General features: G+C 40.8%; 1 protein-coding gene and 2 pseudogenes across 2 annotated transcripts in view; 1 reads left to right on the top strand and 2 right to left on the bottom strand.

The window, feature by feature from the left end:
• The window catches only part of LOC132661803 (olfactory receptor 5AN6-like), a 132,851-nt pseudogene extending 129,062 nt beyond the window's left edge, over positions 1–3,789 (bottom strand). Inside the window, exon 1 of the transcript XR_013550405.2 lies at positions 3,443–3,789. The product of XR_013550405.2 is annotated as an olfactory receptor 5AN6-like (transcript). The remainder of the gene's footprint in view (positions 1–3,442) is intronic.
• LOC144612880 (nitric oxide synthase-interacting protein pseudogene) lies at positions 3,710–4,690 on the top strand (annotated as a pseudogene).
• A 6,692-nt stretch (positions 4,691–11,382) lies between these two features.
• Positions 11,383–12,348, bottom strand: LOC144612881 (olfactory receptor 5A2). Its single transcript, XM_078432641.1, has one exon. The coding sequence runs from the start codon at positions 12,346–12,348 to the stop codon at positions 11,383–11,385; it is 966 nt and encodes a 321-aa protein (XP_078288767.1).
• Between the last annotated feature and the right edge of the window lie 248 nt (positions 12,349–12,596).

Raw genomic sequence — 12,596 nt, 5'->3', positions numbered from 1 at the left:
GAATGCAGGACTACCTCAAGAAGAAAGAAAAATCCCCACCTTGATTTTAAGTGTGCACCTTCTTTCTTCCATTTCTTTCTCCCATCTCTTTCACAATTCACTTCACATGAAGGTCCCAGGGATAAGCTGCTTCTAAACTTTCAATGAATATTTTTTAATATATTGACTCTGAAGCATTTCTAACATCTGACTGTAATAGGAAGCCTCCAAGATGGTCCCCAGTGACCCTAGCCTTCTGTTATTCATGGATTTGTGAGGACCACTCCTATATTTAATAGGGCTAATTCATGTAACCAAGAATATATTAGCCTCCTGCCATCAGCCAGCACAAACCTGCCAGCCTATTTGGGAAGTGGGTCCTCCAGCCTCAATCTACCTTCAGACGACCACAGCCCTGACCCACTAATTACTGGAGTACAACCGTATGAGAGACCCTGAGCCAGAACACACAGCCAAATCACCCCTGAATTCCTGATCCAAGGAAACTTTCTAATAAATATCTACTTATGTTTGAAGTCTCAAGGTTTTATAGTAATTTCTTGTGCAAGAAGAGTAATTACCTATAAATGAAGGCCATTCATACTGAAAAGAAGTCACATTTTTGTGATTTTGATATACATTATAAAATTATTTCAGAATCAAGATCTTTCATTTTTTTCAAGTGTATTTCTTTTGAGAGACAGAGAGAGAGAGAGCAAGGAAGGGGCAGAGGCAGAGGGAGAGAGAGAATCCCAAACAGGCTCCACTCAACAGCATGAAGCCTGATGTAGAGCTCAAACTCACAAGTCCCCAGATCATGACCTCAGCTGAAATCAAGAGTTGGACATTTAACCGACTGAAGCACCCAGGCACCCCAGGAATCTTTCATTTTTAGCAACAGAAAAAAAGAACTGAAACTGGGCATAACAATAAAGTGAATCTGTTAACTCATAAAACTGAAGTAGTCAGAGAAAATTAGATGACCCAGTGGCTCTAACAATATTACAAATGGCCAGTTTCTTCTCTTCTGTTTAATATGTCTAATGTTGTAATTGTTCCATCCTATGGATAATTTCCGTTTTATAGAAAAGTTGTGTAAGCTCTAGATCTCCCAGTCTCGCTTCATATCATCCAAAAGAAGACAGTGTGTCTTCTAGCAGCTTCCACAAAAGATAAAAATGTTTTCTCTCCCAAAAGCCCCAACAAGCATCTCTTTGCATCTTTCAAAGCATCAGAGATAGCTTTGATCAGGTTTTATCTCTCACTTCTACCCCAAGCTATTTGCAATGGCTATTGATTATTTTCTGATTGGCTTAAACCTACATATAAATATATAATTAATATAATTAATTATACATAATTAATATACCAATAAAAATATATTAATATACTATTATATGTGTATATAATGTATGTTATTACATATATTCCTCTTGTACATTAAAGATACTCCCAAGAGAATGAATGATTATGAATGCTAGACAGCAATAAGTTGGTAAATAAATAAATCACGAATTTTTGTAATTTTAATTCTCAATGTAAAAAAAAAATACTAAGTATATACAGTTTTTAAAGTCAAGTAGTTTTAATAGACTTGTAATGGAAAATTTTTTGGTTCCATCCCATTCTCACTCCTTATATGGCAGTATAAGGATGCAGTATCTTTAAAACACATGAAACTACTTTAATCTGAGTGGACTCATTTTGGAGTTTTATTTTTTACACAGTCTTACACTCCATTCATTGCCTTTTTACCATCTGAGGTGTTTTTTTCTGTCCTTCCACATTGCAGAGAAAGGCACTAAAAAAGCAAGAGTTGAGGTCTGGTGTTTATGGCCAGAGACTGTCCTTTGTTGGGCTTCCTGCAAGGCATTCTGGGGAGCACTTCTCAATTGCTCTGATAAACTCTGCTGTAATCATGGGCAGGTTTTTCTCTACACAGGAATTCTCCAGTTTCCTGCCCAGGAGATATCAACCTAGCTAGGAGTATTCTGAGAGTTGAACAAGTGAATGGAGTAGGTGTGCAGTGGAGAAAGAATCTCCCTTTTCGCTATGTACATATTATATTCATCCCTCTATTTTTATCATTCCCCCATAGATATAAGTGAGCCCACACTTCTTGGTTCAATATCCCAGAGAAGTAATCTCCAATATTCTACTAGAGGGAGGGAGGAATGATGGGGGAAGGTGCAGTTTCCTATGGGCTAGAGAACAGGATGGGTTGGTCTAGGAGTCTAGACACTCTTAAAAGATTTTCAATAAAATCTCCAGTTTTAAGTCCCACCCACTGTGCAGGTACTTGGTGCCTACAATTCCTGATCCTTTTGAGGGTTGTGCAATGGGAATCAACTTGCTGCTTCTTGGCTTTTCCACCCCACCTACCCAGGACCCATAGCTTCCTGATTTCTTGAATCTAAGTTGGTTACTCCTCATAGATCTGCTTTCCAGCTTCCAACTTCCGTGGTCATTTCTCCTGGTATCCATATCTTAGTGATTTTATGGGGGAAAAAAAAACCCTCCTATTGTCATTTACGCAGGCTCTAGGAAGGAGTAAAGGCAAACGCATGGATTCAGCTCATTATGTTTAGCCACATATCACAACTGTATTTTCAAATTGCTTAAGCCATTTTATATCTTCAGTAGAAATAAGTGACTATATGCCATTGTTTACTGTATTTCGCCAGCATTCAGTTAATGTAAATAAAAAATTATTTTAATTTTTTTTAACTGATATTTCATTAGGTAAAAAAAAATTGTTTTAATTTCCCTTTATTATCTTTGAAATGAAATTTTGTCTTTGTATTTTTATATATTTTAACCATATTCCTTTTCATCCTAATTTGTCTTCAGCACCTCTACTTGTAAAAATGTAATTAGCTTATACTATTATTTTATTAATGTCTATAGCCTACTGTTACAACCACACTTTTTAATACTAAGGACTTATATCTGAGTAACAAATATATATACATATATATGTGTGTAAAGATCTGATAAAAATCACATTTTTCTTTCATTCCAAAACTATAATTAGGGCATAATTTTAAAAATTAAATTTCAAGGGGCACTCAGGTGGCTCAGTTGGTTAACTCTGCTTGGGATTCTCTCTCTCCCTCTCTCCCTGCCCTCCCCCACTGATGCTAGCTCTCAAAATAAATAAATTCTTAAAAAATTAAATTTCAACGTATCAGAGTTGACTGAAAAAATGAGAAATTCATATGTAGAATCCCATACGTAGAATCTAAAATAAACAATGTCACTACATTTTAACTGATCTGTAAAACAAGACCTACTGAACCACAATTTTTACTAATTTCACCACAAAAGACCAATTCCCTTTAAAACAAAAAAGTAAATATATGTTGTTACAACGTAAGAGAGCCTAAAAATTAAACAGTCGTGATAACCATATTTCCCTCAAAAGCACTCTACCAAGAACTCTTATTTTTTGTTAAATACTTACAGTGCTGAATAGTAACTTGGACTTAACCAAAATACCGGCACAACTGAAGAAGCAGCAAAGGAACAGGGCGCAGTCTGTGAGGATGACACTTCCAGGCACGAACCGCACCGCACGGCTGGGCGGTCTACACTGGCTGAGCTGTCTACACCCGCCAGGAGAAGGGCACAGCGGCCTCAGGCGATAGATAGGACCAGAACGTACGAAAGGAGCCGGGATGCCTTCCAGGTCTGCAGCTGCAGCCGCAACTCTCCGCAGCCCACATGGCCCATGGTCACCCCTGACGGCTTCGTGTACGAGCGTGAGGCAATCCCGGGTGACCCTTCACTCCAGAGGAGGAGATCCCCCCCGGCCGAGGAAGGCGTTCGAGAAGCAGCTGGGGGCTCGACGTGAGGACCAGGAGGAGCTGCGCAGCCACAGACCAGAATCAGGTGCGGCCTTCCTCTAGAAGGAACCCTTCACGCCCAAGGCTGCCCCGGGGAATGGCCCAGAGGATGCCTGACAAGAGCCCAGTGCCGGCCTCGCAGACAAGGACAAAGCGCTGCCTGGATTCCGTGGCAAATCCCAGAGGCTAAGGCCACCGACCCGGAGACGCCTACACGCGCGCCTCGCTCCTGCCCCATGTCCGGGAAGCCAGTGCGCATGTCAGACCTGACGCGCATGCGCTTCACGCCGTTCGACGCCCTGTGGACTGCGTGGGGTTCATCACGCAGCGCAGTGAGCGCTGAGGGTGCCCTGGGACCCGCGACAGCCGGAGCGTCCGCACGCCTCGTGCAGTGTTCAGGTCCTCTGGGGCCAGGGTCACCCTCGAGAGCCTGCAGAAGCTGACTCGGAAGGACAGGGTGGACTTGTGAACTGGGAGAAGCGACGTCATGGTGGTGCAGCGGAGCGGCATGGACTTGGCGGGCTCCGGAGTGATGGCGGAGGCCAAGAAGTCGAGGTCCATCATGCCCGCCCGGCTCGCGGGAGAGCTCATCAGCACTGGCACGCGACTGGCCTCGTGGCGCCCCACATCATTGGCTGCGCTGGAGCCCGGGACTGTGGCAGGTGAGGAGGCCGGCCACTCCCCGGGTACACCTTCTACAATAGCTTGAGTTCAGAGGTGTGGGCTGCAAATAATTAATGTGGCTTAACCTTAAGAATAAAGTCTGCACTGAACGCAAATGCACAGTTAAAACTGGGTAAGAGTGGCCAGAAGCCAAAGCCTGAGCTGTGACCATAGGAGGGCGCCACTTTAAGGAGCTAAGTAGAAATCCCCTCCCATCCTTTTGAGGTAAGGCAAATTTGAAGTCCCTGAGAAGTCTAGGAATGCCTCTCCCAAATTAAAATGTGATAAGACTCCCAAAGGCAATGAAATGCAGTGGGGCTGGGAAAGAAAGAACCAAAATATTAAGATTTGTACAAAATACTAAGGTTAATTCTTTAGGCAAATATTAAGTGCATACAATGTGCTAGGCATTGTTCACATACCGGAATACTGAGGGTCCTTTTAAGATAAATGATAGATGCCAAGATCGCAGGGTGTGGAAGGAGGGCAATCTTCCCCTGCCTCTTTGAAACCCAAACAGGTAGATAAGGTCACAGAAAGATTGACTGAATTGAGATCCCTCCCTGTACAATGAACCCCTCTAACAACTCCTACAAGTGAAAGTTTACCCTATGAGGGTGGAGAAATGTCAAACTCATTTTTAAGGGCACATACTGAAAATATGTAAATGGCTAAGAGCTACATGAAAGGATGCTCAACATCACTAATCATCAGGGAAATGCAGATTAATACCACAATGAGATACCATCTCCCACCTATTAGAATGGCCATAATCAAGAAGGCAAGAGAGGGGTGCGTGGTGGCTTAGTCGGTTAAGCATCTGACTTCTGCTCAGGCCATGATCTCACAGTCCGTGAATTTGAGTCCTTCATCGGCCTCTGTGCTGGCAGCTCAGAGCCTGGAGCCTGCTTCGGATTCTGTGTCTTCCACTCTCTCTGCCCGCCCCCCATCCCCCCCGACTCATGCTCTGTCTCTCTCACTCTCAAAAGTGAATAAATGTTAAAAAAAAATTTTAATAAAAAATTTTTGAAAAAGAAGGCAAGAGATAACCAGTGTAGGTGAGGATGTGGAAAAAAGGGAACCTTTCTATACCTTTGGTAGGAATATAAATTGGTGTAGCCACTGTGGAAAACAGTGTGGAGGTTCCTCAGAAAATTAAAAATAGAAATACCATACAATCCAGTGATCCCACTACTGGGTATACACCCAAAGGAAATGAAAACAGGATATCAAAGAGATACCTGCACTCTCATGTTTATTGTGGCATTATTCACAGTAGCCAAGATACGGTAATAACCTGAATACCCATCGATGGATGAATAGATAAAATGTGATATATGTGATACACACACACTCACACACACACTAGAATATTATTTAGCCATGAGTAAGAAGGAAACTGCCATGTGAGACAAAATGGATGGCCCCTGAGGACATTATACTAAGTGACGTTAGTCAGACAGAAAGACAAATACTATGTGATGGCACTTTACAGGTGGAATCTAAAAAAAGCCAAACTAATAAACAGAGAGTAAAAAGATGGTTGCTGGGGGGAATAAGATGTTTTTTAAGGGTACAAACTTGCAACTAATAGTAAATAAATCTTAGAGAGCTAATGCAAAGTATAGTGATTGTAAGCAACAATAATGCATTATATTCATCAAACTTAATAAGAGACTGGATCTTAAATTATCCCAATCAGAAGCATCTAGATGGCTCAGTTGGTTGAGCGTGCACCTTTGGCTCAGGTCATAATCTCATGATTCAGACTCTCGTGAGTTTGAGCCCCGCATCAGGCTCTGTGCTGACAGCTCAGAGCCTGGAGCCTGCTTCAGATTCTGTGTCTCCCTGTCTCTCTGCCCCTCCTCCGCTTGCGCTGTGTCTCTCTTTCTGTCTCAAATATAAATAAACATTTTTAAATGCCAACCAAAAATAAGAAATGGTAATTATGTGATATGATAGAGGTGCTAACTCTGCTACAATGGCAACCATATCACAATATGTAAATGCATCAAATCAATATATTGTATACCTTAATGTTATAGGTCAAGTATATTTCAATTAAAAATTTAAAACTAAATTTTAAAAAGGACACGTGCTGGGGCACCTGGGTGGCTCAGTGGGTTAAGCGTCGACTTCAGCTCAGGTCATGATCTCACACTTCATGAGTTCTAGCTTCGCATCAGGCTCTGTGCTGTCAGTTCAGAACCTGGAGCCTACTTCGGATTCTGTGTCTCCCTCTCTCTCTGCCCCTCCTCCACTCACACTCTATCTCTATCAAAAAATGAATAAACGTTAAAAAAATTTTTTTAAAAGGACACGAGCTGAGTGCCAAAAGGATAAAAAAGTAATACTGAGTTACACTTAATTGTAATTGTAAAATAAAAGTAAATCAAATGAATAAAGAAAGCTAGCATCTTCATCAAAGGTGCTCAACTGGCTAACGCAGGAAAATCTCATGCATGGTCTTCTGTTGAAAAACTGCCAGAGATGGCAAGTGTATGAAAAACAATTCCAGAACTTTCAGAGATCTGAAAACCACAGAGAGCAAAAGTGTTAAACCTTCTGGTTTGCCTCTGGTAAAAAGGGACTGCAAGAAAAAAGTGGCATTTAGATCTGACAGTGTAGATAATACAGCAAATTGTAAAGAGTATCTGTAACAGGATACATGGAATGAGTAAAGGAAAAATTGGACAGGTAGGTGCCCTGAGGTGCAGGATTTCTCAGAACCCACCTCTTTTTGATAAGTCTCATGGACAACTCCCTGCTGCTGCTCAGCCCCAGATCTTATTTCCAATTGTATCCTAGACTGAGGGTCAAGTTGAAGGGTGAGAGGATCCCTGCAAGACTACTTCCTTAGCTTTGTTATTTGTTAGAAAATGAACTGTGAGTTTCAGTGAATGTCTCATATAGGGACTTCCTCCCTCTGGCCCATGTGCATCAATAATTTTGTTTCTTAAGCATTTCTTAAGATGAAAACCACCCAGCCTTCCTTGGCATAAGAAAGAGATTTTACTAGAACAAGAATATTCCATCAGTATCAATGTGATACTTTACACATGTCAGTTTTTCTACTTATGTCAACATTTAAGTCCATTATGAGTTACTTTAGAAAAGTTTTGAAAGCGAAATGAAGGCTGTTTTCCCATTTATAGAGTGTGGTTTCACCAAAATGCGTGGTTTGTCTGTCTTCCATCTAGTCTGGCAACACTGAAGGGAGACGCCGCTATATCCATTTGATAGAAGTTCCAAGTCATGATTGCAAGAGCCTGCTGGCTATTTCTTTACTTGTAGGAAGGTGGGGAATCTCATCCCTGGCCAGATCCATAAACACTATTGAGCATAGGAAGTCTTAGCCAGCATTAGAAGGGGAAAGGAAAGCATGGGAAGAGTGAGAATGGAATAGAAGCAGCAAAGGTCACATACAAACCGTTGGTTTCTCTTTCTGTTATTTAGGAGATGTTACAGACAAGGAGACCTATCAAGAATTCAAGGAAGGTAGTCATAGATCAAGGTGATGGGGGGAATGCTGAAACACATGGTGTATCTTCATATATGCAAGACATGTAGGTTCTCCCTGATCAACGGTAGGTCAGGAGGATCCAAGTCAGTTATCTGGACGCAGGGAAGTGAATTGCAAGTGTTTCCTTATTTGTGTGCGTGATCACAGAATAGGCAAGCTCTAGGTTTCTCTAGGTTTATGACTAGAAACATAAGACTATTAATCTTTAGGAAAAAGTTAAAAATCTCACCAGAACCCATTTAATGCACCAGTCACTAATCCCTGAGTATGTGAGGGAGGGAGGCAGAGAGGGACTGTAATCATATATACCTACCAAAAAATTAGGGGAATATAGGTGGTACATGTGGACAATAATCAGGTTTCTGAAAACTCTAAAAATTAAACCACAAAATCAGATCATAGTAAATAAAATGGGGGCACCTGGGTGACTCAATCAGTTAAGTGTCCAACTCTTGATTTTGGCTCAGGTCATGATCTCATGGTTTGTGGGATGGAGACCCAAATCAGGCTCTGGACTGCCAGCATGGAACCTACTTGGGTGTCTCTCTCTCTCTCTCTCTCTCTCTCTCTCAAAAATAAACAAACATTTAAAAATAATAATAAAATTCTTTTAAAAATAAATGAACAAATAAGCATTAAATAAATAAATAACCGAGGTATTTAGAGACACAATTTTTCTTACACCAAAGGAAGGAAGATCTGTCTATTAATCAATCTATGGACATGTTGATTAGAAGGGAAAATGGTCACCTAGAAGAGAGGAAGATGAATTCTTGGGGAGAGAAAGTGTCAGTGCCCTGGCCCAGCACTTCAGCCTGTCTGGACCCTGTTGTTGGACACGCCAAGTGCTGACACACATTGCCCACTTTCTCTCCAAAAAGACTTTCGCTTATAACTTGTTTTTCCATGTGGTTTCCTCAGCAGGACAGGATTGTGCTGCTCGCACAAGTACAAGCTTGGCAATTTGGTTCTTCCAAAACTAAAAATGGCATCTGGCTTATGCAGTTAGCTATTCTGAGCTTGGTAACTTCAGTCCATCTGGAAGAGGTCTTCAGAGGTTGTGAAGATTAGCAGCACCCCCTGAATTCTGGTAATTTTACTAAAGTGAATTCACCTCCGGCCAGCTAGCTGCCCGCCTCCCCAGGACAGCTCTACCTTGTCTTGCTTCGAAGAGCTATGGAATGCCTGATTCTTTCACTGCCAGAAATATTATTTAATGTATGTCTATTTATCTGCCCCATAATAAATGCATTGATTTAGGAAGTTTCATTTAACATATGGCTTACTATAAACCCCAGGTTATTTTTGCTTCATTCAAGTCTCATGACCAAACCCCATGTTATGCACTGTATTTAACAATTATTAATGAGCATTACTTTCTGTTTGGTAGTTGGGAAAACTGCAAAAGTACATTATGTCTTATCAATGCAAGGAGAAAATTTCAATTGGCAGCAAACGTGTGTAGCTAAACAAGAGTTATTTTTCTAAAGATCTTACATTCAGAATCTGTGTTCATCAAAAAAATTTATGTATGATAATTAGACCAGTGACAGCTCCATGTAAATCCAAAGCGTGAGGCATATTTTCCTTTATTTGTTTGTTTGTTTGTTTGTTTGTTTTGTTCCAATGACTTTTGGCATTAGGAGAATTTAAGGTTAGCTACCAAAGGTAAATTGAAAGGTAAGAGCTCAGTGAAGTGGGGTACAGATAAGGAAAGGAGGAGGGAAAAATGGCTATAAGGAAAGGCGAGGTGTCCAGGTAACTGATAGAGTTGGCTTAATAGTAGCATTTCCATGTATAGCCACTTCTATGAACTTAAATTCTTTCTATTTTTCTAATGACTGCTTCCTCTATGCAAAGTAAGTGGCAGAGATGGGAGGCACAGGCATGCCTTTTTACTGAGACTATTATGTCTCAATTTGAGTTCCTATCCCCAAAGTACCTAATTTGCTTCTTTTTAGCACATTAACCTGAATTTCTCTTGATTTATACAAAATTGACTAGTAATATGAGCTAACATTTATTAAGTATTACCATAAAACCAGGCACTAAGCTAAGCTCTTTTCATGCATATGCTTCACTTAATTGTTGAATCAATTGCATGAGGTAGATACCATTGTTATCCTCATTTTACAGATGAGAAAAATGGAGCTTGTAAATAACTTGCATAAGGCCACCTACCTACAAAGTGGCAAACATGAGATAAATAATTGCAGGTCTACTGATTTAAGAATGCCTAACAAATACTCTTAACCACTTTCACTCCGGTATCTGCAGACCCACTTTCCAGTGCATTAAAGCCATCACAAATATCACATTTTCTACCAAACTAAGGAAATGTCGTCTATTTCTTTGGCTCAAATGGTGATAAATAAATATTATTATAGAATAATAATAATAATAATAATCACCCCTTGAGTATTTGCTGCCCACCAGTACTATTCTAGTGCTTGTATATACTGAGTCATGTAATTCTTCACAATAAACCTATGATATATTTACTATTACTATTCCTATTTTACACACAGAAGGAACTAAGGTACACAGAGCCCAAGTACACACAGGTAGGTACTTTACTTATTTATGGCCAACCAAGAGCAGCCACAGCTGAATAAATGTATGCCAGTTGTTTACTGCTGGTTCAAGGACACATAACAAGTTCTGAGACAACATGGAGGAGAAAAATCACTCTCTTCAATTCCTTGGCTAAATTCTCTTCTAGAACTTATCACAAAATTGGTGAAAACATAGAACTTTTCATGCCAAATGAAGGTATGCTCCTCTTCTGTAGGTTCCTAAGAAATGTTCAGTCATTAAAGCCGTGATTAGAGATCTCTTTCCTGCCTTAACACATCTAAAGGGTCAGTACTATACCACCATCAGTCACAGGGGATCACAATAGCTGTGATTCTCAAAGAAGAGAGGGTGTCTGCCTTGTGGTGCTCATGTGCCATAAAGGAAGCATGTTAGAACCTCGTAAGAGAGAAAGGCAACTGTTTTTAGAAATAGTATCTCTTTCCTCAGGTTACTATGCTATATATTCCTATCTTACTTTAAGAATCACCATCCTGAATGCAGGACTAACATTTTGTTCAGTACTTTCCTGCTATAGACACAATGTCTTTGTCTTTGTCATGGCGAAGTTTTCTGCTAAACTGAGCATTTATAATATTGGTTTATGCAATGCTATTCATTCTAGGAACCAATAATGGCCAAACTGTTTTCCAATAACCAATAGGTAAACTAGTTGGGGGAATATTGGAAAGGGGAAAAAATCTGGTCAACACAAATCATTGTGTAAATCAACTAGTCCAAAACCACATGAAAATCTGCATAGTTAATTCAGCTCATGGCTTCTTTGAAAACATTAGCTCAGGGTGAGAAAAACAAAGGCCCATGAGAATGCATGTGATCCTTTTGCACAGCTTTCCTCATGGCATTTTTAATCTCCTTATTCCTAAGACTATAGATGATAGGATTCACCATAGGGATCACCAGAGCATAGAATATGGACACCACCTTGTCCCGGTTTAGGGAGTAGCTAGAACGAGGTCGCATGTACATGAAGAGACCAGAACCATAGAAGAGAGTCACGGCAGTCAGGTGAGAGGCACAGGTGCTGAAGGTTTTGGTCCTACCTTTAGCTGAGCTGATCTTCAGGGCAGCAACAACAATGTAACCATAAGAAATGAGGATCACAAGGACAGAAACCATTCCAACAACAACACCCACAATGAAGTTCACCACCTGGCTGGCAAAGGTATCAGAGCAGGACAGAACCAGAACTGGAGGAAGGTCACAGAAGAAGTGGTCGATCCTGTTGGGCCCACAGAAATCATGCTGAAAGACAGAGTATGTTTCAATCAAAGAACTGAGGAATCCACCCACATAGGCTCCAGCCACCATCTTTAAACAAAGTGTATGGGATATGAGGACTGTGTAGAGCAATGGGTTGCAGATTGCAGCATAGCGGTCATATGCCATGGCTGCCAAAAGAAAGCATTCAGTCAGCCCCATTCCACAGAACACAAAGTACTGCGTGGCACAGCCAACAAAAGAAATGGTTTTCTGCCCTGTGATGATGTCAGAGAGCATCTTCGGAGTCGTGGAGGACACATAGCAGATATCTAGGAAGGATAGGTTACTGAGGAAGAAGTACATGGGCGTGTGCAAGTGGGAGTCCATCCTGATGAGGGCAATGAGGCTCAGGTTCCAGGCTAGGGTCAGGAGGTAAATCCCCAGAAATAACACAAAAAGGAAAATCTTCGTTTGAGGATGGTCTGAAAATCCCAGGAGGATGAATTTTGTCACAATCGTGTTATTCCTTCCTACAACCATAGACCTGCTTCCTGAATAAAGGAAAGAAACAATCCTGTGATCAGTAAGATTGTGTTTGTTATTATGTAAGTGGATATTTCTTGGAAGATCATATAAACCATTAACACCAACTTAACATCACAGCCACCTGCTAAGCAACCTTCTTGGAGGAAGTCTGCCCATGATAATCTCTTGGCACTATTTAAAATCTGTATGCTATATATTTTGCTGATTAGAAGAGAATCCATCTAATGGAGACTAAACATTTT

This window comes from Panthera onca, chromosome D1 (genome assembly GCF_046562875.1).
Source record: "Panthera onca isolate mPanOnc1 chromosome D1, mPanOnc1 haplotype 2, whole genome shotgun sequence".
Classification (NCBI taxonomy): domain Eukaryota; kingdom Metazoa; phylum Chordata; class Mammalia; order Carnivora; family Felidae; genus Panthera; species Panthera onca.
Note: the sequence above shows the minus strand (reverse complement) of the source record. Positions and strands in the feature narration are given on the sequence as shown.